Below are 25397 nucleotides of genomic sequence, written 5' to 3' on the forward strand. Positions count from 1 at the left end.
GTGGGGGAGGAAGCAAAGTTTAAGTGATCTTTTTTCCATTTTTTAGGGCGCTAAGCGTTGACACCCAAGGCTCACACTTGTGAAATGCACACTCCACCCCTGAGCAGGAAAGCCCCTCCTCCACCCAGTTCTGAAGATGAATATAGAGCCCAGGGCCCCAACTAGGCAAGCGGTGGCTACTGAACCACATTTTTGTTTGTTTGGTCTGGTTTTCGAGACAGGGTTTCTCTGTGTAACTTTGGAGCCTGTCCTGGAACTCACTCTGTAGACCAAGCTGGCCTCGAACTCAGATCCGCCTGCCTCTGCCAGGGCTGGGATTAAAGGCGTGCACCACCACCACTCCTCTTGAACCACATTCTTTCAAGCCAGAGCTGGCCTTACATTCTCCGTTGCTGGGGATAGACCTGGACCTCCTACTCTATTGCCAAAACCGAGACCACAGGTGTGCGCCACCCTGCTCTGCTGCTTTGTTCTTAGACAGTGCCTTCCTGTATAGTCTAAATTGGCTCAACCTCTCCAGCACTAAGACTATAGGTGTAAGCCCCTGTGCCCAGCTGCCCTTTTGTTTTGTTTTGTTCAAGACAGGGTTTCTCTATGTAACCTTCCTGGCTGTCCTGGAACTTGTTCTGTAGATCAAGCTGGCCTCGAACTCACAAAGATCCACCTGCCTCTGTCTCCCGAGAGCTGGGGTTAAAGGCATGTGGTACCACCACCCAGCCAGCTAACTTTATGTTAATAACTTCAGCTAATATACTGTGATTCTGCTGGGATTGATTTGAAGCTAGGCATGGTGACCTATACCTATAACTCCAGCCTAGGGAGGTAGAAGGATTGGGAATCCAAGCTTATCCTCTGCTACCTGGCAAGTTCCAGACTAGCCTGGGCTCCATGAGACCCTATCTAAAGATGTTTAGAGTGCTCTGGGATGATGGTTCAGTGAGTGAGAGCCCTGGCAGTGCAATCATGAGCTCCAGATGCTAGCACCCGCAAAGCAAGCTGGGGGTCCCAAAGCACCTGTAGCTCCAGTCCCAAGGAATCCAGTGCCCTCTTCTGGCTTCTGAACATGCAAAGATGCACAAATGCACACCCGAGCACATGTGCATGCATGCACACACACGCGCACACACACGCACATGCGCGCGCGCGCACACACGCACACACATGCTAAGAAAATAGCATGAACGTTTCTAGAAGCTTTCATTATTTTTCAGCATTACATTTTTTTATTCTGTTAAAATACCCGTAAATAAAAATGACCATTTTAACCATTTGCTATTCACAGACAACTATAGATTCAATGGTGTTTAGACCATTTACAGTCAGCAGTACTGACATCCTGTACCTTCCAGTACCTTCAGACCAAGCACCTCAGCCTAGTTGGTTTTATGATTTTGTTTGTTTGCTTATTTGGTTTCGTTTTTCGAGACAGGCTTTCTCTGTGTAACAGTCCTGGCTGTCCAGGATCTCGCTCTGTAGACCAGGCTGGCCTTGAACTCAGAGATCTGCCCACCTCTGCCTCCCAGGTGCGCACCACCATACCCAGCTTGTTTTAGGGTTTTATCCATTGCTACTTGGGTTTGGAGAGCGAGTCTCAAATGCCCCAGGCTGACCTTGAACACCCTATGTAATACTTGAGGATGACCTTGAACTGCACCCCTCCCGCCTGAGCACAAGCATGCTGGAATCACAGGCCTGCAGCTCTGCACCCAGCTTACCTGTTTCCACCTCTCCTGGCACGCCTGCCTCTTCCTGAGAGTGATCAGAAACATATTTACTAGGGGTAAGAAAAGTTAAAACAAATCCTTTTTTTCTAACTGTGCTTGCCCATTTGACAGTATTGACAGCAACTTCCTTCCAGGTCCCGTGCTAAGTTGCTGTTTTTGGGAGGAGGGTGGCATTCGATCCTCACAGCATTCCTGTCAGATAATAATGAAAAGGAAGCCGAGAGAGAGGCCTAAGAAAACGGTAGACATAGGCTACTCCACATTTCCGTTGTCTATTGACTATTCCACATTCCTGGTCAGGCTAGGAGACTGGCCTCTCTGGGCTTTGGTCCCCGCTGCCCCTAAAGGCTCCGTTAATATGGTTAATATGCTGCCAAGCAGATGGAGTGGGAGGGTGAATGACCTGAGTAGCTGAGAAATGGGAACCAGGGCAGCAGTGAGGAGCATCACTGTGCACCCTCCCTCCAGCTGACTGACTCACTTCCCTTCATGCTAGTCAACTCATTCCCAGGCTCCCTGGCTTCTTTGCTTGGAGGCCGAGGAGAGTGGATGCCTGCTACCTTCAGGCTCCCGCAGGAGTTTGTTGAGTGAATGAGTGAAATCTTTGTGGTGGTTCCGAAGATGGTGAGTTGAGGTCCAGTTCTAAAAAGAGGCAGTTGTTTGTTCCAGGATGGAGAGACGGGCTTGGGACATGCATTAGCACCATCTCTGGCTTGCCCCCTGCCCCACCCCCAAAGTTCACATAGCATACATCTCCCGAGCTGTGGTGTTTCTCAGGCCATTTCTGTGCCAGACACATGTCCAGCAATGTCACTGACAGAGCAGTGGCCTTCCCTTCTCACTTCCTTTTGCGGTTGAGGACCCCCAAGTCAGATAGCTGATGGGAAATGGAGGAGGGCAGGAACGGTTCTGAGAGAGGTTGCTGGAATGGCTTGGGACAGGGCATGACTGTGTGTCCCCTGGGGACCCGGGGTAGGCATCCAGGGGTCCCTTTGGTGGAAGTGGAGAGCAGCATACTGGAGTCCACAGAAGCCACTGGAAACTTTTCTGCTCCCTAAATATTTGGACAGTGAGATAGATGGGAGAGCTCAGGGCCAGAGCAGCCCGGCCAGGCCCCAGTTATTTTGAGAGAATCTTTCTTGAGAGCCACAGAACGTGCCTCCAGAATCCTTCGCCCTCTTCCCAAGGCCTCTAGCCTCTGTCCCAAAGGAGGAAAGCAGCAGCAGACACTCCCAGACTTTGAGGATTAGATATGTGGCGCCCACCATCAGTTGAGTCCCTGATCTTCTGGCTTCTGATCCTGTGACACTGGGCCCAGGATGGCATGCAGGACCAGCTTAGATGTCAGCAGAGGGAGCAAGCAACCATGGCTTCTCTTTTGGATGGCTTTCCCACGGAGCAGCTGTCGCCCCCAGACAGAGGCACAGCAGTCAATGGTGCCACCTGCCCAGTGCCCCAGGATGTCAGGGGCACCCAGTTCCCTTCCTTAGCCTGGAGAGCAGTGGGAGCCAGCGGGTCTCTTCTCCCCGATGAGGGCCGGGAAAGGGTTGTCTGTAAGTCCCCATGGACAGAACGGGCACATAAACAACATAGCCAGAGCTTGAGGCGTTGGAAGACAGCCTTTCGGAAAAGGATGAAGACCCAGGGGTCCAGGATGGGGTTGAAGGCATTGAAGCGGAAGGCGAGGAGGTCCCCCATCTCACTGCTGTCCGGGGCAATGGCCTGGGTGAAGCCTCGGATCTGAGGGGCAGGGCAGATGCATCATGGGTTTGTCCTCCCTCATCCCTGTACCCTGCCTCCCATGTCTTGCCCACAGGGATGAGGAGTTGTGGCAGGTCGGAGGGGAAGGAAATGAGATACGGTGAAGAAAGATGCAGACTGGATTGCCAGTGTGTGCATGCATCCGGAGAGCGGCAGACAGAAAAGCCCCCAGGAAACAGCTAACGGCAGGCAGAGGAAAGATGGGGTTGGGGCAAAGGTTACCCATCTACCAGACCCACCTTTTGCAGCTAAAATGACCTCCCCCAACCCTCACAGATGCCTAAGCCCTCTAGGGCTCCCCAAACCTCATGTAGAGCCACCCTTGGGGGTGGGTTTGGCAGTCACTGTTAGCCCTCAGAAGGTTGAAACTCTCTAAATCCATCCCAGTCCCCATTCTGAGACCCGGCCTGGAAGTGTGTCTAGAGGGTGTCACCCACACTGGCTGTTGTAGCAGGAGGGGACAGCACACGGTCCCTGTGGGGAGCAGCGAGAGTGGGAAGCCGAAAGGGTGGGGAAGACAAGGGTGGGGTCTGGGCTCAGAGAATGGGAGCTCGTGGTTGTATGGTTAGATGAGAGAGCAGGATGGAGGCTCCGTTCGTGTGATCGCGGGCAACACTCGCTACCATCCTCCTGTAAAAGAGGATGGGACTTTGGTGTCATTTCCTGCCTGGTGCTTCTGAAACGATTGTGCAAGGTCAACTTCAATTTATCTGAAGAGGCGTTTGGAAGCCTTTAAGCATTGTGTTGGCAGAAAGCAAGTGTTCATGAATTGTGTGGATCCTGTTCTCTCCATAATGGTGTGTTTGATCGGGAAGCGGGACTGGGGGGGGGGAGTCTAGTGGAGAAAAGAAAGTGGGGAGACTTCTTAGAGTGGTCAGTTGTTGGGTGGAGCACACAGTTACTGTCTCACCCTTTGTGAGCCTCGGTTTCCACATCTGCCAAGTGGGCGTGACAGATGAAGAACAGAGCTGCCCTCCTCCTCTCCTCCTGCACCTCAGTTCCAAGAGACACTCACCGTGAGAGGCAGGGAGCACACAGCCATGATGCCTGTCATGAGGGCCAGCAGAATCAGGTGGTCAACTTCGTCCTCCCGGGCCCGAGAGGTCGGCACCAACGAGCCATGGTGGCGTCTCTGCTGGCGGTACATGTGGCAGAGGCTGAGGGTGACGGAGCCATTGCAGAAGAAGATGGAAGTCACCAGCAGGGCCACGAGACTGGCATAGGCCAGGGAGAAGGCACAGCCACCAGGCTGGGTGGAGCGCATACGGATGAAGCACCAGCTCCCGGGACAGTACTGCTGATGCTCGCCCAGGCCCAGCAGGGGCAGAGAGCAGAAGAGGCAACAGAAAGCATAGATGGCAGGCAGGGCCAAGCGGGCACAGCGTGGCCCGTCCAGCTGGGCGTACAGGTAAGGATGACTGAGTGCCAGGCATCGCTCCACAGCCATGGCAAAGAGAATGAGCGTGGAGGCCAGGCCAAAGAAAGTCATGGCAAAGGCAAACGTGTCACACAGCGCCGACCCACCGTGGGCCAGGCCCAGCAGGGAGCTGTTTCGAGCATAGGCCACGAACACTGCGGGGCTCAAGAAGCACGTGCCCAGAAGGTCTGTCACCGCCAGCCCAGTGACCAGCACCGCAAAGGCCGATGGGTGTGACTTCCGTCTCGCACCCAGGATGCCCAGTGCCAGCCCGTTGCCCACCACGCCGGCCACGAACATCAGGGTGCTGGTGGCAGGTCCTACCGAGTCTCGCACGTAGGTGAGGTTCCGGCAAGAATCTGCCATACCCTGCCACTCTCTGACACCCAGGGGTGGCAGGTGGGTGAGTGGTACCAGGATGTCCACTGCTGGCCTCAGTCGTCACAGCAACCAGGATCTGCCAGTCGGTCCCCAGTTTCCCGAGTGCTTCTCAGTCTTCGTGTTTTGTCTTCTCTAGTGATTGTCACTCTCCTGTTTCTGCCCTTCCTTCTCCTGATGTCTCTCCCTCGTCCCCGTGTACACTTGAGTTCCCACTACCCCAGTCCCTCGCTCTACAGTTCTCTGCCTACGCTTTACATTTCTGCTTTCCGGACCCTTCAGCACTTCTGCCTTCTCTGCCGGTCCGGCCCCTCAGTCTCCTGTCTGCGGGTCTGTGTAGGTCTCAGTCAGCTTCTCCCTCCCAGGGCCCGCCCTCCTCCTCATCTTGCCTGCTGCCCCAGCTTTTTTTCATTTCCTCTCCGCCCCGCCCTCCTCCTCTGTGCTGGTCTCTAGAGGCCCCCTTGGGCTCCCTGCCTGCTTTCCCTGGCTTGTACCCCATCCCCTTCTCTGAGCATCCATCCCTTGCCTCTGTCCAGTCCCCTCCTCACACAATCCCCCTCCTCCGTGTCACCTGCTGCCACCACCCCACACTCAGCCTCTGCTGTTTTTCACACCCTCTAGCATCTGTGTGTGTCTCTGTGTGTGTGTGTGTGTCTCTCTGTGTGTGTCTGTGTGTGTGTCTCTTTCTGTGTGTTTGTATCTGTGTCTCTTTCTGTGTGTGTGTCTCTGTGTGTGTCTCTTTCTGTGTCTGTGTGTCTATGTGTCTCTGTGTGTCTGTGTGTCTCTGTGTGTCTGTGTGTGTGCTCTTTCTGTGTGTGTGTGTCTGTGTGTGTGTCTCTTTCTGTGTGTGTGTCTGTGTGTGTGTCTGTGTGTGTGTGTCTCTATTCAGATATAAGTCCCTGTTCATGTCACTGGGGTTCAGCGCCCCTGTGGGAGCCAGGCAGGCCCTAGTACTGAGTGGTTCTCCAGCTTAACTATGCCTGAACTGTCTGTGAGTGGCCTGTGAGAGTTATTCTGGGCTTCAGGCCCTGGGGTTAGGGCCTGGCCCTGGGATTGAGAAATGATCAGGAAATTCCTCCATGATGTAGTGTTTTCCAGGCATCACAGAGAGCCCTGGTCCCTGGACATAATTCACTCCTTCCAGGAGTTGAGGAAGGAGGCAGCCTGGCCAGACCTCATTCCGGGGTCCCTAGTCCTGTGTTGAGACACCATCTCCAGTTTACAGGGCTTTGGTGACCTCTTGCTTCTCATCACAGCACATTCAGGCCCCAGGCCAGGGCTAATGACACTGACCTCCAGCCATGACACTTTGACACAGATGGCCACCCCAGGCTGCAGCATTGATCCCACACACAAGGCTGCGCTCATCCTCCCTCAGGCCAGTGTGTCAGCCCAGCTGTTCTCCCTGACCGCACAGTTCCTGTCGTCTCACTGTTGAGGCACAAAGGGGACCTTGGAGACCCCCCCTTCCCCCGTCACCCTTGGTGGCTTTTTGTTTTGTTTTGTTTTTTTGAGACAGGGTTTCTCTGTGTAGCCCTAGCTGTCCTAGAACTTGTTTTGTAGACCAGGCTGGTCTTGAACTCACAGACATCCACCTGCCTCTGCCTTCTAAGTGCTGGGATTAAAGGCGTGCGCCACCTTTGTGGCTCTTTGATCTTTACTTGTTGTTCTGCTGTTTTTGTTTTTTTTTTGTTGTTGTTTTTTTTTTTTTTTGTTTTTTTGTTTTTTTTTTTGTTTTTTCGAGACAGGGTTTCTCTGTGGCTTTTGGAGCCTATCCTGGAACTAGCTCTGTAGACCAGGCTGGTCTCAAACTCACAGAGATCCGCCTGCCTCTGCCTCCCGAGTGCTGGGATTAAAGGCGTGCGCCACCATCGCCCGGCTTGTTCTGCTGTTTTTGAGACAGGATCTCATGTGACATAGGTTGGCCTCTAATTCTCTATGTGACCAAAAATGATCTTAAACTTTTTTTTAAAATGATGCATATATGTGTGTATGTATATACGTATGTATGTATGTATATGTTTATGTGTGGGTGCACCCATGCCACGTGCATATGTAGAACTCAGAAGACAGCTTGCAGGAGTCAGTTCTCTCTCTCTCTCTCTCTCTCTCTCTCTCTCTCTCTCTCTCTCTCTTCCCCGCCTTACGGGGATCAAACTCAAATCTTCTACTTGGCAGCAAGCCCAGTTTTGTTTTGTTTTCTGTTCTTGTTTATGTGAGGTGAGTTCTCACTATGTAGCCCAGGCTGGCCTCAAACTCTCAGCAATTCTCTTGTCTCCGTCCACAGCATGTTAGCATTAAAATTCTGCACCCAGCCCACCCGGGTGTGACCCCTTGTTTTTCAGGAAGACATTTACTAAAAAGATTTTAAAGCCATTTAACTTTCATTTCTATACCTTCCTGATGCATGACGGTTGGTACCAGGCAAGGGCAGAAGGCTGATTTGCTCCAGTCTCCTCCTCCATGGCACGGGTCCCACTAACTCCCGCCCCCAGGCATGTGGCTGAGTGTGGCCAGCCTCCCACCCACCCCAGGCTTGCCTTGTAGCAGGGAAAAGGCCTGCTCAGAACTGTTTCAGGAGTGTTCCTGACGCCAAGGCTAGACTTCAGGCCGCTGCTGCTTGCCCTCTGCGTCCCACCCCCATGACCACATCTTCCTATCACCCCTGGCCAGCTGCCACCCAGCTGGTATCCCTAGTTTCCGACAGGATGGATCCCCAGTCCCAGGCACTCTGGGGATCCCTAAGGACCACCCAGCTCTGCTCTGGGGGGTGGAAAGCCCGAGGCAGGGAGGCAGGCCCGAGGGCCATGTGGTCCCTGTCATAGTCTCTGGTTCCCAGGAAGAGCAGAGAGAGCTCAGGAAGTCATATCATATTAATGAAGGATGATGCCTGGCAGGCTCGGCGTCCTGTCTTGGCATCAGGGGAGTTCCTAGCAGGAGGTGGGACCTCCATTTCCCGGAGCTCTCTCGTGCCGATTTCCTGTCCCCATCACCATCAGCATTTGGGAAGTCCCCTGGCTGCTATGCCCAGGGACCTCAGTCAAGCCCCTGCACCCGCCTAGGCCATGATGTCCCCTCATACCCAGTGCATGCCAGCCTCTGCTCTAGGTGCCGCTGCCCTGTCCCTGGGTCAGAAGTAGATCTCTCAGGGCGTAGGACTGTGTACCCGTGATACTGCCCCTCCAGGGGTGTGGGAAAGAGGATCAGAAAAGTTCAAGGTCATCCTTAGCTACAACCCAGAGCATCGCAGGCCAGCTTGGGCTACACAGGGCTCTGTCTCATAAGGTCAGAAAATAAACAGAAGCAAGTAGGGTAACAGCAACCATAGCGCTCTCCTGATGAGGGGACAGAGGGGCCCGGGAATCTATGCCAAGGTTACCCATGGCTCTATGTACCAGATGTCTTCGTGTGAGGGGTGGGCCATCTGCACCCTCACGTGGCTTCTAAGAACAGAGCATGGTGTGGGAGACTACCCTGGGAGCGTGATTCAGCAGATCGCTTTCTGCCCACCACAGGCAAGAGGACTCAACCTCCCCAAGGGACCCCAGGGCTCTCAGAGAGGAAAGACAGGACAGAGAATGGTGACTGACTCAGAGACACAGTCCCCAGAGGTGAGGGAAATGGGAAATGGGGATCAAAGAGAGAGGAGGATGGGAGCCGGGAACTTGGCACGTGAGACTGTAAGTTAAGGTGAGTGGTGTGTGTGTGTGTGTGTGTGTGTGTGTGTGTGTGTGTGTGTGTTTGTGTGTAACACTGTACAGCTTCTATGGATGGTTTCTCCAGGTCTTCATTGGCCAGGTTCATAGCTGCCTACTTTGTGAGGTGGACGTAGGGCTCACAGGTAGGGTGTACAGAGATATGGCCAGATGGTACATAGGTATGGACAGGTATACAGAGATATAATTTGGCCCCCCAAATAGGTTTATTCACTTTTTGTTGTATGACTGTTTGCTCACTTGTATGTCTGTGCACCATGTGCTTGTCCGGTGCCCAATGAGGTCAGAAGCAGATGTTGGATCCCCTGGAAGTGCAGTTCCATGTGGGTGCTGGGAATCAAACCCAGGTACTCTGCAAGAACAAGTGTTCTTATCCGATGAGCCCTCTCCCCAGCTCTCTGTGGATATAGTTTTGCTTCTGTGTATTGTGCTTGGAGAGATATGTGTGAGGGTGTATATACTGCCAGTTCATAGGTATGTTTGCAGACATGTATCAAGATGTCATAGCTCACAATGTCTGTTGTTTCTTTTTCTTTGTTTAGTTTGGTTTTTCGAGACAGGGTTTCTCTGTGCAGCCTTGGCTGTTGTGGCACTCCCTTTGCAAACCAGGCTGGCCTCGAACTCACAGAGGTCCACTTGTCTCCCAAGTGTCGAGATTAAAGGTTAAATTTTATATCGTGTTTATTGAGCTTGTGTATGCTTTGGCATACTGAAGTCAGAGGACAGCTTGTGGGGTGGTTCTTTCATTACACCATGTGAGTCCTGGGAATTGAACTCAGGTCCCTGGGCTTGCTGGCAGGTGCCCCACCACTCACCACTCACTGCGTGATCTTACCACTCACTGCGTGATCTTAGGAAAAGGCTTCCCCTGATTTTCAACAAATGCCTAAGCTGTGGAGTATTATGTAAAATAAGACTCTTTATCCTGCCTTCTTCTCAGATAGCTGCTGGCACTATTATTGGCTTGACAAACCTAACAATCACTGTGTACCAAGGTCAGAGAGACAGAGGGGTTCGGAAGGCGCTGCACACTGAGGGTGTGCATTGCCACGTGGTGTATAGAAGCCCGGCTGAGCCATTTGCCCTGGGCCCACCTGTCCTGACTCCTCAGTCCCCGCCCCTTTCTTCCTGGTGCAGGCCCTGGAAGCTTGTGCTCCACTCAACCCATGCAGTCCATATCCACGCCACCAGCTGCCCGTGCCTGCTGTTAGGCCTGGCTTGTCTGGCTCTGCCCTGGCCCCACTTCAAGAAGCTGCTAGACCCTTCCGGGCTGTGTCTGCCTGGCTCAGCCTGATTTAGGGCTTTCCTATTCCTTCACTCCCAGGTCTCCCGAGCCAGTCCAGCAAGGCTCGGCTCACACACGGGGAGAATGAAGAGCAGGAAACAAGTGAGAAAGGACAAGGAGAGCCAAGGACGGGAGGCTGGGAGGGACAGATAGGAAGCAAGCACTACCACCACACACCTCTTGACCTGGGTCTGACCCCAGCTAGATCCTGGTCCCCAAAGCTGACCTCACAAAGCTGGTGGCAGGAAGGAGCAGGGGTGACCAGAGACAATACCATCAGGAGTCTATAGCTAATGAGATAATTAATCCAGCACTTCTGGCGGCTGGTAACTCTAGGACCAGCCTTGTCTCCCTGCCCCCACTTCAGGTTTCTGGATCTTCCCAGTTTCTATCACTCTTCCCCCAAGTCTCCTGGCTTCCCTTCTGCTGGCCAGCCCCCAGAGCTTTCTCAACAGCCTCACCAAGGCCAACAACATGCAGCAAGGAAGTTCAAACCACACAGATTCCAGTCTGGAAGGGCCCTACATCCCAATAGTCTACACTGGTGGTACTCAACATCCCTAACGCTGCGGCCCTTCAACATGAGTTCCTCATGTTGTAGTGACCTCCAACCATAAAGTTATCTTCGTGCCAGGTGGTGGTGGTGCATACTTTTAATCCCAGCACTTGGGAAGCAGAGACCGGAGGATCTCTGTGAGTTCGAGGCCAGCCTGATCTACAGAGCAAGTTCCAGGAAAGGCTCCAAAGTTACATAGAGAAACCCTGTCTCAAAAACAAAACAAAAAAAATTGTTTTCATTGCTATAATGTAGTTACTGTTATGAATTGTAATGTAAATATCTGTGTTTTCCGATGGTCCCAAAGGGTAGAGACCTACAGGTTAAGTAAGAACCAATATTCTAGGCTTCCTTCCTCATGGGACTGGAAGACCTGGAATGTAAGAGCCTGGTGGAGTCTACAACTCCAGTCCCAGCATTTGGGCTGGGCAGTGGTGGTGTACGACTTTAACGCCAGCACTCAGGAGGCAGAGGCAGGTGGATCTCTGTGAGTTCGACACCAGCCTGGTCTACAAGAGCTAGTTCCAGGACAGGCTCCAAAGCTACAGAGAAACCCTGTATCAAAAGAAAAAAAAGAAAGAAAAAACAGCATTTGTGAGGCTGAGGAGGCAGAAGGATTGCTCTGAGTTCAAGGCCAACTTGGGCTACAGAGTGAGAAACTGTCGAAAAGAAAGAAAGAAAGAAAGAAAGAAAGAAAGAAAGAAAGAAAGAAAGAAAGAAAGAACTGGGCAGTGGTGGTGCACACCTTTAATCCCAGCACTCTGGAGGCAGAGGCAGGTGAATCTCTGTGAGTTCGAGACCAGCCTGGTCTACAGAATGAGTTCCAGGACAGTCAGTGCTACCCAGAAAAACTGTCTTGGAAAACCAAAAGAAAAGGAAAAAAAAGATGAGGTATAATGATTTTATCTGTAATCATAGCATCAGTGAAGCTGAGGCAGCAAGAGGATTGCTGGGGGCTTTGAGGCAAACAAGACTACAACGCTAGATCCTACCTGGGGCGGGGCAAGATTTCTTACCCCCACCTGTAATCCCAGCATTCGGGAGGCAGAAGCAAAAGGATCCATGAGTTCTCTGTCAGCTGGGACTGCAGAGCAAGCTCCATATCAGCCAGGGCTAAACTGTAAAGTAAAACCTTGTGGAAAGAAGATGAGGGAGGGAGGGAGGGAGGGAGGGAGGGAGGGACGGACGGACGGACGGACGGACGGACGGACGGAGGAAAAATGGGAGGGCTAGTGAGATGGCTCTTCAGGGGAAGGCGCCTGCCACCAAGCCTAGTTAATGGCTTGAGTTTCATTCCTCTGGACCCATATGGTGGAAGGAGAGAACCAACTCTCACAAGCTATCCCGTGACCTCCATATATACTCTCATACGTATAAATTAAAATGTAAAATGAAAGAAACAAATAAAATTTGGGCTCAAATTCCTTCAGGTTCTAAGCTGCGAAGGGCTGGGTTTCTGGCGATCCAGAAGTCTTGTAGTCTGAGCCCTGTATCCTTCCCCACCCCCAGTTCATCCTTGGCTCTCTCTCTGTCCCCCTTCTCCCCTGTGGCTCCCACAGACATGATGCAAGCAGGCTGGAGCGGACTGAGAGGCAGGAGCAGGAGCGAGATGTAATTACAGCTGCTTCTGTCTCCATTCTACAGGAAGCTCAGAGTTGGGGCCCAGGGGACCCTAATCCGATGCATTTGCCAGACTCCCCCAAGACCTCCTGGGGAGGTAACCCCAGTAAGCCACTTCAGGAGTCTGAGAGTCCCGTCTCCATCAGCAAAAAATGCCTGATTCTGGAATGGGGTGGAGTCTAAGGGAGTCTGAGGAGAGTAAAGCCTTTTCCCCCTGGTTTTGTGTGTGTATATGCATATGTTCATGTGTGCATAGGTGCATGTTTGCTCATGCGTGCATGCATGCACACGTGCGTGCAAAGGTGTGCAAGCATGTCCTTGTGTGCACAGTAAATGTTCACGTGCAGGTGCATATACACACACGTGTGTGTGCATGTGGAGGCCAGAAAACAACCTCAGATATTGTTCTTCAAAAACCATTTCTTTTTTTTTTCCTTTGTTTTGTTTTGAGATAGGGCTTTTCTGTGTAGCCCTGGCTGTCATGGAACTAACAGAAATCTGCCTGCCTCTGCCTCCCTAGTCCTAGGATAAAGGCGTGCACTGCCACAGTCCCCCCCCCCCTTTTTTTGTGACAGGGCCTCTCCTTAGAACTAGGGCTTGCCAGTTTAGCTAGACTGCATGGCCAGTGAGTCTCAGCAACCTGTCTGTCTCTGCCTGGGATTACAACTGTGTTCCACCATTCCCAGACTTTTTTAAAATAAAGATTTATTTATTTATTATGTATGCATTGTTCTGCCTGCATGTATGCCTGCACACCAGAAGGGGGCACCAGATCTCATTAAAGGTGGTTGTGAGCCACCATGTTGTGGTTGCTCGGTATTGAACCCAGGTCCTCTGAGCCATCTCTCCAACCCCCTATTCCCAGATCTCTTTTTGTTGTTGTTGTTGTTTTGTTTTTGTTTTTTCGAGACAGGGTTTCCCTGTGTAACAGTCCTAGATGTCCTGGAACTAGCTCTTGTAGACCAGGCTGACCTGGAACTCACAGGGCCTCTCCCAGGTGCTGGGATTAAAGGCATGCGCCACCACCGCCTGGCCTCATTTCCAGCTCTTTATTGCTAGGGATTAAACTCTGGTCCATTTATTCCTGTGACAAACACTTCACTACCTGAGCCATTGTCCTAGTCCCTTAACTAGTTTCTTCTTCCTCTTGTTGTTCTTCTTCTTTTGTTTGGTTTGGTTGTTTTGCTTTGTTTGTTTGTTTTGAGACAGAGTTTCTCTGTTTCTCTCTGTAGCTTTGGAGCCTGTCCTGGAACTCGCTCTGTAGACCAGGCTGGCATCGAACTCACAGAGATCCTCCTGCCTCTGCCTCCCAAGCGCTGGGATTAAAGCCTTGTGCCCCTACTGCCCAGCCCCTCGCTAGTTTCAATGGCAACAGTTCCTTTTCCAGTCCACTGTAAGTCCTTAAGCAGCCCCCAAGGGGAATGACAACTCACGCTCCTCAGCCTACTGCTCTGTAACTCTTCCTCAGCCAAAGTCATCCTCCGGAGAAGGAGAGAACATCCTAAGACACAGGAAACTTCGAGGCACAGGAAGCTCAGAAACTCAGTAAATTCCCAAGGCCCCTCTGCGGGGAAGAGAAGAAGTGAACAGCTGCTGGGGAAGGAGCCCCTTCGTGGAGCTGACCACACATGGGGATGGGAGCTCCAGAGACACAGCTTTCCTGAGTCATCACCCACACCATGGTGGATTTTTGGTGATGTGGCCGGCTTTGAGTCACTAACGTTCCTGTAAGTGACCTCGATAAACTAATTGACTCCCCAAGCTAGATCCAGGTGCAATCATTTCTTTTGTCTGTCACTGATAAAACAGATATTTGTTTGTGGGTGCCTCCCAAGGAAGAGCCACATGGCAAGGGCTCACCGAGGCACCGTGGGAGATTTGTCCAGCTTGAAGCCTTATAAAGTTCCAGGGAAGGCCAGGCATGTTGACACACACCGGTAATCCTAACATTCGAAGGGTCGAGGCAAGAAGATAGTGAGTCTGAAGCTAGTCTGGACTGCATAGCAAAACCCCATGTTTTTTAAAAATAAAAAAGAACCTGGCAGTGGTGGTGCACGCCTTTGATCCCAACACTCAGGAGGCAGAAGCAGGTGGATCTCTGTGAGTTAGAGGCCAGCCTAGTCTGCAGTGTGAGTTCCAGGACAGGCTCCAAAGCTACACAGAGAAACCCTGTCTTGAAAAACAAAACAAAAACATTACCCTCAGGGAAGCCGGAAAAACGTACTTTGATGAGAAATATCATTTCTGTGTCGCAACCAAATCAACATATTTAACCATTATCCAGGCCAAAAATAGCCTCCAACCACAAGGGCAAGCCACATACATACTGCTCCAGAGAGTGCCTTGGGAAGTGCAGCAGGGGTCCTCTGTCCTCACAGTTAGAAAAAATAGCTGAGTTGGGGCCCACAGGACCCCAAATTAGGATAACAGCAGGGGGATGCAGAGGGGAGCTCGAGAGTGACTGTCTGTCTTCATTTGCTCCTCCTGTCATCTAACCACGTGGCTCTTATCCAGGTTCCCAAATTTTATCAACCCTGCACCCCAGCCCAGGACTATTCACAGAGCGTGTATCCAGGGGCGCTTTGGAAGAGTGGATGGGTGGGCGCGTGGGTGGATTGAAGACAGGAGAAGGTGAGAGGAGAGAGGCCTGCAGCACCAGCTGCTCCGTGAAACCCATCTCTAAACAAGAAGAGGAGAGCCAGTGTGTGGTGGCGCACGCCTTTAATCCCAGCACTCAGGAGGAAGAAGCAGGTGGATCCCTGAGTTCCGGGCCAGCCTAGTCTACAGAGCGAGTTCCAGGACAGCCAGGGCTATACAAAGAAACCCTGTCTCAAGAGAAAACCAAAACTGAAAAAAAAGAAAGGGTAAAATGAGGACTGGTAAAATCGCTAAACAGGAAGCGTTTGCCTAGAATCCCCCAGTGAGTCGCTATGGCATGACTCAGTAGCAAATAACTTACTTGTTTGCCCTGGGTTCAAATCCTGAGTACCTAGAAGTTGGGAAGGCTGGGCATGTTGGTGCACTCCTTTAATCCCAGCACTCAGGAGGCAGAGACAGGCAGATCTCTGTAAATTCGAGGTTTGCCTGGATTAAAAAGAAAGTTTCAGGACAGCCAGGTCTATGAAATGAGATCCTGCCCCCCAAAAGGGGGGGGGGCTCAGGAAAGTTTGTTCGGTGCTTAAGAGCAAATACTGCTTTTCCAAAGGATCAGGGTTTGATTCCCAGCACCCACATAGTACAGCTTCAGGGGATCTGACACCCTCTCCTCGGGCCTCTCTAGACACCCGCACTCATGTGCACATACCCCCCACAGACACACCTATGCATAATTAAAATATTTTAAGTAAGCCGGTGGTAGGTGCAACAAGATGTGAAACCTGGACGGATTTTTCAGGGGCTGAGCAGAGGTCCGTAAGTCCCCGCTAGGAGGGAGTGCGGGAGATGAGGCAGCTAGGCTACAGGGAACGCCTCAGTCTTGACCTCTCAGCTGTGAAACTAAGAGGACCGCCCTTGACTCAGTTCCTTCAGCTATTCTCAAGCTGATGGGAAACGAAAAAAAGGAGAAACGCTGAGTACTCGTTTCTTGTGGGGGTGCAGTGCTTCTCATCCACACAGCTCACACTCCACACTCGCTCAGAAAGAAAGAGAAGGGACGGACTCAGGCTCCCCCAAAGGTGGCCCCTATGCTCTGCCCGTGCCTCCGTTTCCCCTAAAGTGCAGGCACCACCAAGTCATCAAATTTATTGGATTCATACTTCGGCGGGGGAGGATAAAGCTGTCTTGAGGGCTCAGAGCAAGATGCAAAAGAGTCGCTTGTCACGGAAGGGATTCTCGGTGGCGGGAACAGGTGTCACTAGTGGATCATCCTTAGCGTGCGTCTCGCAGAAAGCCAGAAGCTCAGCAGCCGCCTGCGACACCTGCAGGCGAGGTGTAGAGATGCAGTTGACCCGCCCTAATGACTTGGTCCCTGGGCGAACGCCCAAATCCCCGCCCCGTATTTTGACCACGCCTTGTCTGACCACGCCCCCTGGCCTAGCCCCACCCTCCCACTCCTCATTTCCCAGGCTCCTCCCCCAACAGAGCCTGGCGCAGATCCCCACCCCCCACAACAAACGATTTCCCCCACGGTTCTGTGCACCTTCATGCGATCGATGTTCACTTCCAGCTTCAGCTGCTCCACGGTCTTGCGAGCTTCAGCGATTTTAGCCATGTTGTTGGACATGGCTGCAGCAGAAAAGGGGTTAAATGCCTGGCAGGAGTGGGGCCTGGGGCCTGGAACGCGTCTGGATTCCCCCGGGGAGTAGTGAGAAGCAGTGGTGCGACCCAGTAACAGGAGAAGTGGTTGGGGTGACGACTCAAGAGGAGGACAGGAAGATGGAGGGGTACCCGGATGGGGATACCCACCAAGAGGCCGCTGGAGGAAGAGCAGAGGGGCCGGGGAAGGAAGAAGGGAGACACAGATGGAAGGCTGAGAGGCAGGTGGAGGAGGCAGGGCCAGAAGGACAGGGCCACAGGTGCTTGATCAGAATCTACTGATCCAGGTGCCCTCACCCCCTGGGGATAGAGCTTGAGCGAGGAAGGGGGGTAGCTCCCCAGGCCAATTAGCCGCGACTCCAGGGAGAACTGAGAATTAAGATCTCGGCGGGAGGGGCGCAGAGGGGGCCTCATTAGGGCCTCAGCTGCAGCTGCCCCCCTCTGCCACCCTCAGGGACCCACCCCCGCCCCAGCCTTGGCTACCTCAAAGGCTCCTCTGCTCATTAGCAGGCCACAGAGAGGGCTGGGGCAAGTCAACCCAGCCAGCTCTGCAAAGGGGTGTTGAGGATAGAGAGAGGGACAAGAGGAAGAGCCGGGGGAGGGGGCAGAGTGACAAGACACACAGGCATGGAGAATAGACTGAAGATGGAGACAGAGATATTGGGGGAGAGATGATGAAGGAAGACGATAGGGAGAGGAGGGGAAAAAGAGGGTATAGGGAAGAAAGAGATACAGGGAAATCGGGAACAGAGGAACAGAGGAGACAGGGAGACAGGAGAGAAGGGACCCGGACAGAGGAGGACACGGCAGGGCTAGAAGGGAAATGGAACAAGGCTAGAGGAGAGAGGCAGTGAGGAATGAGTAGAAGGACAGAGAGGATGATGGACACACAGAACTATAAAGTCATTGATTCCTTCCTTCACCCATTCACCCATTCAATCGCGGACGGACAGATGGCAGCCACCAAGCAGCTACTGGACCGGGACAGGAGCCTCCTACCTGTTGCAGCTCAGGGTTGGGATGACTGGCGGGCGACAGAGGCTGAGAGAGGCAGCGGCTGGTCCCCTTCTCAGTCCCGCCCTCTCCCCTGGGGTGCAGGCCCTCAGGACCGCCTCCTTCTCCTAGGCACCACCTGTCTCCACGCCCTAGGTCTGTTTCTCTGGGTCCTCTCCTTGCTATGTATCTCCTTTTCTCCCTCTCTCTCCCTGTTTTCCCGTCACTCTTACTTCCCACGTGTCTTTCTCTGGAGTCCCTCTTTCACACTGGCAGGAAAAGATGCACCCTTTAGGTGTGTGTGCCTCTCCTGGGTGTCCCATGCAGCTTCTCAGTGCTTCACACGCAAAGCAGTCCCCTCAGCATCCCCCCATCTCAGTGACTCACTCAGCGGCACACAAACTCAAGTCACCCACACAGGGATGCTCACTACCTTGCTGGGCCACTGGATAGTGCTACCGTGCTCAACGCACGCGTAATGCCAAAGGTCTCGACTCATGATGTCTCAGAGCACAGCACACCATCGCCAGTGACGGCTTGCACCACTGCAGTCAGGTACCTATCTTAGAGTGTCAAGCATATGTGTTGTCACCCACACGTGCAGTTTTAGCTTCTCTTGAAGGTCCCATTCACTTTCTCAACATCTCACACGGTGACATACAATAACTCCTTCAGAATGTCTGCCAAGCGCTCCATTGCTTAATGTGGCACAGGACCACATGGTTTTCTTTCCACGGGTGCCTGTGTGTGGCCATGTTTACTCTTGGTCAGTTTCCTGATACACATGGCACACAGTCCTCACACACACACACATACACACGGGTCTTTGTTGGGCCTCACAGTCTGTATTACAAATGCTCACACGCTGTCTCTCTATTCCTCACTCACCTTTGAGTTCCTAACCACCACTTTTGCAAAGGCAATCGCAAACACAGGCCAACCTCTCGGTGTCACGTGATCACCAGTGTAGCAGACACACTTTTACATTCACACAGTTGACCACACCAGGTTCCCCTCGTGCCATCACTTGGGTGACTTCACTCTGCTCCTGTAACGCATGTGGATTTCCTTACATACAGATGACAGCACGGGCAGGCTCCAGGAAGTTTCTCTCTCAGACCCAGTGCCACACACAGTGGCCCACAGTCTCACCGATAATCTCAGTGTCACATGACACCTCACTCTGACAGTCCCACTTAATCCCTCCTTGTCATTCCTAATCTCACTGTGTCACACAGTCCCACACCACATCTGGGACGTGCCCTCACACTGGCGTGGGTAGCACTACCTCTGGATGTCGCGTGGGACACCACAGCCATCACTTGCTTAGTTGCTCACCCTCGCCGCCCTCAAGGCCCCACTGCTGGCCACACGGTGGCGCCCTCGAGCCAAAGTCACTGGAGGAGCACGAGAGCAGAAGCAGCTAAGACAAGGCATCTCCGGCCAGCTTTGCAGAAGATAGAAACCGGAGATCTGGGGGACCCGAGAAGCATGTGAGAGAGGGGAGGTGGGTTCCTACGAAGGTGAAAGAAGTGCGGGATTAGAGGGAAAGGAAGAGAACTTCAGAGAGAGGTGAGAGGGGCAGAGAAACTAAGTACGGAGAGAGACAGAAGGACAGACAGGAGGTACAGGGAGAGGTGGCAGGAGACAGATACACAGACTGGGACTTGGAGACAGACACTCAGAGAACGAGCCTGGCCGGCCAAAGGACAAGAAATTCATAGTGCGACTTCCCTGCCGGACCACACGGCGGGGCGGGGCTGTAGGAGGGGATAGCGTTGTGGGTGTGGTCAAGGGCGGGGCTTAGTTGGGTGTGTTGGGCGAGGCGTGGCCTGTAGGGGGTGAGGGCGGGGCTTGACGCTCCTTCCCTTTTTGGCTCTCAGGGATCCTGGAACCCTGGGAAGAGGTGGAGTAGGGAGAGGTGTCTCTGTACCGGGAAGCCAGACTGGTCGGGGGAAAGATATCAGTCTCTGATAGCTCCCGCCCTCCCAGTACTGGGGACTGACTCCAAAGTCTTACTCGTGCTAAGCAAGAGCTCTGTCACTGAGCTACATCTACAGCCCTCTGTTGACTTTTTCATTTTGAGACTGTTTCCTTTAGTTGCGCTAGAATGGCCTTGAACTCACTCTGTGGCCCAGGCGACCCTCCTGCCACGTCAATCCCTAGGGAGCTGGGATGACAGGCCTGAGCCGCCTTGATGGCTTTTTGGAACTGGGAGTATGGGACCCTGGCTCCCTGCCCCCTCCCTCGTGGGCTCACAGGGCCAGGTTGGAAGGAGAACACGGCCCACATCTGGAAAGCATCAGGCGCGCCGGACGTGCCAGGGCCCCAGCCGGGGCTGCGGGAGGGGGAGGGGAGCCAAGGAGCTCCCCCTCCACACACACACACCAGCCAAGCGGTGTCTGCCGGCGCCGAGGAGGGGCCTGGGCTTGCCCCGAGCCCGGCGCCTCCTGCAGCTGGTTTTCATCCCCAGATCTGGCCTAGGGTGCCCCAGAGGAGGAAACCTAGCTAGCTAACTTAATGCTGGAAAGACAGGGTGACGACCCCGTCTCCCGACCAAAGGCTAGAGGAAGAAGGGAGGACAGACGGACACGGAATGGATAACCTCCAGCTCCTTCCTAATCCACAGACCTCAGCAGCCTCTCCATTATTTAAATATATATATATTTAAATTATATGAACTTATATTTATATATATTTATATTTTACTTATTTATTGTGTGTATGCGGAGATGTGTGACTACACCACAGCCTCGGTGGTGTAGGAGTCAGGGTCACCTTGTGAACTTTAGTCCTCTTCCCATCATGTGGGTCCCAGGGTGGAACCCAAGTCCTCAGGCTGGTGGCAAAGGCCTTCAACCGGCTGAGCCATCTCCAAGTCCTTAAGTATTATAAGCATCTTAAACACATCCAGAACCCACAAACTCCCTCCAGCTTCACTCTTTTTTTGGCTCCCACATCTGGCCTTTTTCCTCTGACCCTGTCGGCCTGTTTCTTGCAGAGAAGTCACAAGGCCTTTGTCTCAAAACAAGTCTCAGGGTACCTGTAATCCCGGCACTAAAGGGCACTGAGGAGGATGAGCCTGGAAGTCTGGAAATCCCAGGATAGCCTGGACTACACAGTGAATCCCATCTTAGCCGGTGCTAGAGAGTGGGACTAGCCTAGAAAGGGTGGTGGGAGAGGGGACTGGGGGTGTGTCTCTGCAGGTAGAGTGTTTCCTAGCATGTAGGAAACCCTGGGTACCACATACCTGTAATGCCAGCATTCAGCATGGAGCCAGCCTTAGTTACAGTGTTCTGCCTGCATGTATGCCTGCAGGCCAGAAGAGGGCAGCAGATCCCATTACAGATGGTTGTGAGCCACCATGAGGTTGCTGGAAATTGAACTCAGGACCTCTGGAAGAGCAGCCAGTGCTCTTAACTGCTGAGCCATCTCTCCAGCCCCACATTTCATTTTCTTTTTTTTTAATATTTATTTTTATTTATTCGTTCATTCATTATGTATACAATATTCTGTCTGTATGTATATCTGCAGGCCAGAAGAGGGCACCAGACCTCATTCCAGATGGTTGTGAGCCACCATGTGGTTGCTGGGAATTGAACTCAGGACCTTTGGAAGAGCAGGCAATGCTCTTAACCACTGAGCCATCTCTCCAGCCCCCACATTTCATTTTCTTAAAGATTTATTTTATGTGTAAAAGCGTTTTGTTGTATATATGTATGTGCACCATGCAGGTACCCATGAACAGTAAATTGTGAGCCACCATGTGGGTGCTGAGAATTGAACCCAGGTCCTCTGCAATCACAGAAAGTGCTCTTAACCACTGAGCCATTTCTCCTTCCCCCAAAGATTAATTTTTTTAAATATTTATTTATTATGTATACAATATTCTGTGTGTATGTCTGCAGGCCAGAAGAGGGCACCAGACCCCATTACAGATGGTTGTGAGCCACCATGTGGTTGCTGGGAATTGAACTCAGAACCTTTGGAAGAGCAGGCAATGCTCTTAACCTCCAAGCCATCTCTCCAGTCCCCAAGATTAATTTTTATTATTAAATGTTTTTTTAGTTTTATTTTTGAGTATGAGTGTTCTGTTTGAATGTATGCCTGTGCACATGTGTGTCTCATGCCCATGAAGGTCAGAAGATGGTGTTAGATCCCCTGGAGCTGGAGTTATAGACAGTTGTGAGTCACCATGTGGGTGCTGGGAATCGAACCCGGGTTCTCTGCAAGAAGTGCTCTTAACCACTTAGCCAAATTTCCAGCTCCCATTGAAGGCTTAAGAGGATCAGAACAAGAAGTGTCATCAAGAGGCTGGTGAGGTGGCCACCCTGGAACTCACTGTGTACACTGGGCTGGCAATAAACTCAGGAGATTCTCCTGTCTTCACCTCCTGATCACTGGAATGGGCACCCACCGTCACTCCTGGTCTGAACTGTATACTTTATATGGGTGGATTTTATAGTGTACAAATTACATTTCAATGAGGCTTTTAATTTCTCTCACAAAACGAAACAAAACTGAAAACTGACTGGCAAAATGAAAAACAAGTTTCTCTTCCGCCTAGGATTCTCCAGTGTCTTCCATACTTAAAACTCTGTGTGTGGCCAGGCAGGGGTGGCACACACCTTTAATCGCAGCATTTGGGAGGCAGAGGCAGGCGGATCTTTGTGAGTTCAAGGCCAACCTGGTCTACAGAATGAGTTCCAGGACAGCCAGGACTGTTACACAGAGAAACCCTGTCTTGAAAAACTAAAAAAAGGAAAAGAAAAGAAAAAGAAGAATGAGCCCTGCCTATGGCTTCAGGTTCCCACTCAGTGCCCAACAAGGCTGGTGTCTCTTTTACTCCTCTTCATTCCTTTTGATTCTGACATCCTGGCCTTGGTGCCATCTACTTAATCTGCTTGGTACAGCATTGCCTCAGGGCCTTTGCACAGCCTCTTCCTGTGGAACCTATCCAGAGCCTGACTTCCCTAGGCAGCCACTCAAACGTTGCTGTGCCTCCTTTTGAGGGGATGGAGTATGGAGACAGGATCTCCCTGTGTGGCTCAGGCTGGCTAGCTCACCAAATTCAAAACAATTCTTCTGCCTCTGTCTTCTGAGTGCTGGGATAACAAGAACATGTCACCATGCCTATCTGCTGTCCCCTCCCCACGTTCCTCATCAACTTTTAAGTCACTCGTCCCCGCCCCCGCCTGAAAATTCCGCCCCTCTCCCCCTCCCCCCCGCCTGAAAATCACTGTGACCAAGGAAGAGATGAGTATAGCAGACATGTTGAGGGCAGAATCAAGAACATGGCCACTAGCCAGGCATGGAAATACCTCAAGAAGGTTGAGGCAGGAGGATTGCCTGTTCAAGGCCAGCCTGTCCCCAGAGTGAGTGAGACCCCATTTCAAACACATACATACAAAGAGGGGAAGGAAGATATGCTTAGCGGTATAAACCTACAATCCCAGATGCCACCAGCTGGGAGAGGGAGGAGGGAGGATCAGGAGTTTAAAGTCAGCCTCAGCTACGTAGAAAGTTCCATGGGCACTTGAGAAGAGGCAGGTGGATCTTTGTGAGTTCAAGGCCAGCCTGGTCTACAGAAGGAGTTCCAGAACAGCCAGAACTACACAGAGAAACTCTGTCTTGGGGGGAAAAAAAGTTCATTGGGGCTGGGAGGGAGTGGTATAACCATTCCTATTTATTTGGACCATCGCTAAGGACCTGTGAAATCCTGGCCAAGTCCCTTCCTCCTCTGACCTCAGCTGCCTCTCGGTGGAACAAACACTATCCGTGGCCTTATGAGCAACAACTTTTGAAAATAAACAGCGTTCCCACTCCCTAGCGCCGAGGGTCAAAGAAAAGGCCAGCATCTGCTAAATACGGAGTCTATCTTCGGGCCACACCTCCAGCTCCCAGCCCCTAAACATCCATCCAGCTACCTACTGACCTAGTTATCTATGAGTTTCAGGTAGCTGTGGCCAGCTCACTAGGAAACTGAGGGTGACCTTAAACTTCAGACCCTCCACCTCTCAAGAGCTGGGATTACAGACCTGGGCAGCCATGCCTGGTTTCTGGGTGCTGAGTTGGAGCCTAGAGCTTTATCCATGCTAGACAAGTGCTCTCCCTACTGAGCCCAACCCCAGCCCATCATTTCCTATTCTGGTCTCCTCTGTCCTCACTACAGTGGGGCAGAGACTCCAGGGTGTGGCAAACCTGGATCCTTTCAGTGCTGGAAGGGACATGAACCTTCCCGGACAGATACACATATCCCCCGACTGTGGAAGCAGGTGGGCATTGGCTCTGAACCCTGATGGTACTAAGGCCTTGTGCCAGGGCTAGTGATAGCCTCTCCAGGTGTCTGTTTACCCATCCATGAAATGGGCATAGTTTCTGGGCTTATTCAGTAGAAAAAAAATGTGTAAAGGATATGAACAGGCAAAAAAAAAAAAAGAAAAGAAAAAGAAAAGAAACACAAGGGCCAAACTCTGCAGATGGCTGTGCCAAAGCAGAGAAATAGGGGCTGGAGAGATGGCTCAGTGGTTAAGAGCACTGGCTGCTCTTCCAAAGGACCTGAATTCAATTCCAAGGGATCTATCTGATGACTTCTGGCCTCTGTGGGCACCAGGTATACATCAAGGCAAAAAACCCATATATATAAGAATAAAAAGGAAAAATAGCAGGGTAGTATAGTGTATCACTTTAGTCCCAGCTAGGGAGAGAGAGGCAGGCAGATCTCTGAGTTCAAGGCCAGCCTGGTCTATAGAGTGAGTTCCAGAACAGCTATGGCAGTTACACAGAGAAACTTTGTCTTGAAAAAAACAACAAAAGTAAAATGAAAAGCAGATTGGCAGACATGCTAGTTAACACAATACTTCCACCCCTATGAGATTGTCAAGATGTGGTGGGGGCATACCTGTGGTTCCAAACTCCAGAGGCTGAAGCAGGAGGAGCTCCAGCTTTGGGCCAATGTGGGGTATATAACAGGTTCAGCCAGCTTGGGGTGCCCAGGAACAACCCTGACTCAATAAACCAGCAGTTGATTACTATTATCATTATTATTATTATTAAATGTTATTTTGAGACAGGGCTATGTAGCCCAGGCTAGCCTGGAGCTCACTATGTAGCCCAGGCTGGCCTGGAGCTCACATAGATCTGCTCACCTCTAGCTCCCTAGCTTTTCCCACCATGCCTGGCTTCTACAAGAGTGTTAGTGATACAAACTCAGGTCCTCATGCTTGTAGAGCGGCCAGCTTCCCAGCCCCTGATGACTGCTTTATAACTGTGTGTGTGTGTGAAGTGCGCACAAGCAATGCTGCAAGCATGGAGGCTGGAGGACAATCTAGCATGTCAGCCCTTGGCTTCTCCCTTGCTCGTCTGTGTCACTGCACACACCAGTGTGGCAGGCTTTGAGCACTGGGGTCACTCTACAGACTGGGGCTTCCATGGGGCTTTCCAAGGGTTCTAAAGACCTGAACTCAGGTCCTCACACCTGAGAAGCCATCGTCTCAGTCCTGCCCTCCACGACTTGCCATTTTTATGAAAACATAACGATGTCCAAGTATAACTCAGAGGTCAGTCACCAGAGACCCGGCCCTAGGATACGCACGTCGCTGGTTCCACAGCAGACTGAAGATGCTCCAGGGACACTGGCTGGAAAGAAAAAGGTAACATCTCTCATTTTAACAGGGAACAAAAATCCAGGGAA

At 51.9% G+C, this 25397-nt stretch overlaps 2 protein-coding genes across 3 annotated transcripts; both read right to left on the minus strand.

The window, feature by feature from the left end:
* Positions 1-1212: 1212 nt before the first annotated feature.
* Positions 1213-5636, minus strand: Ptgir (prostaglandin I2 receptor). Its single transcript, XM_075990645.1, has 2 exons — positions 4501-5636; positions 1213-3464 (listed from the first exon to the last, which is right to left on the minus strand). Exons 1-2 carry the CDS (start codon positions 5266-5268, stop codon positions 3069-3071), a joined length of 1164 nt encoding a protein of 387 aa, XP_075846760.1. The 5' UTR covers positions 5269-5636; the 3' UTR covers positions 1213-3068.
* A 10576-nt stretch (positions 5637-16212) lies between these two features.
* On the minus strand, positions 16213-17960 carry Gng8 (G protein subunit gamma 8). Of its 2 annotated transcripts, none has more exons than XM_075958856.1 (3): positions 17711-17960; positions 16596-16681; positions 16213-16374 (listed from the first exon to the last, which is right to left on the minus strand). In XM_075958856.1, exons 2-3 carry the CDS (start codon positions 16677-16679, stop codon positions 16246-16248), a joined length of 213 nt encoding a protein of 70 aa, XP_075814971.1. In that variant the 5' UTR covers positions 16680-16681; positions 17711-17960; the 3' UTR covers positions 16213-16245. The 2 variants fall into 2 exon arrangements, with proteins under 2 accessions (XP_075814971.1, XP_075814981.1); XM_075958866.1 differs by lacking the exon at positions 17711-17960 and adding an exon at positions 16862-16975.
* Between the last annotated feature and the right edge of the window lie 7437 nt (positions 17961-25397).

The sequence above is a fragment of the Microtus pennsylvanicus genome, chromosome 1, assembly GCF_037038515.1.
Source record: "Microtus pennsylvanicus isolate mMicPen1 chromosome 1, mMicPen1.hap1, whole genome shotgun sequence".
In the NCBI taxonomy this organism is placed as follows: Eukaryota; Metazoa; Chordata; class Mammalia; order Rodentia; family Cricetidae; genus Microtus; species Microtus pennsylvanicus.

Coding starts and splice junctions, on each gene's coding strand:
- Ptgir (XM_075990645.1), bottom strand. CDS start 5,268: ATGGCAGATTCTTGCCGGAACCTCACCTACGTGCGAGACTCGGTAGGA. Junction 3,465..4,500: donor TGTGCTCCCTGCCTCTCACG/GTGAGTGTCTCT, acceptor CCTGCCCCTCAG/ATCCGAGGCTTCACCCAGGC.
- Gng8 (XM_075958856.1), bottom strand. CDS start 16,679: ATGTCCAACAACATGGCTAAAATCGCTGAAGCTCGCAAGACCGTGGAG. Junction 16,375..16,595: donor TGAACATCGATCGCATGAAG/GTGCACAGAACC, acceptor CCTCGCCTGCAG/GTGTCGCAGGCGGCTGCTGA.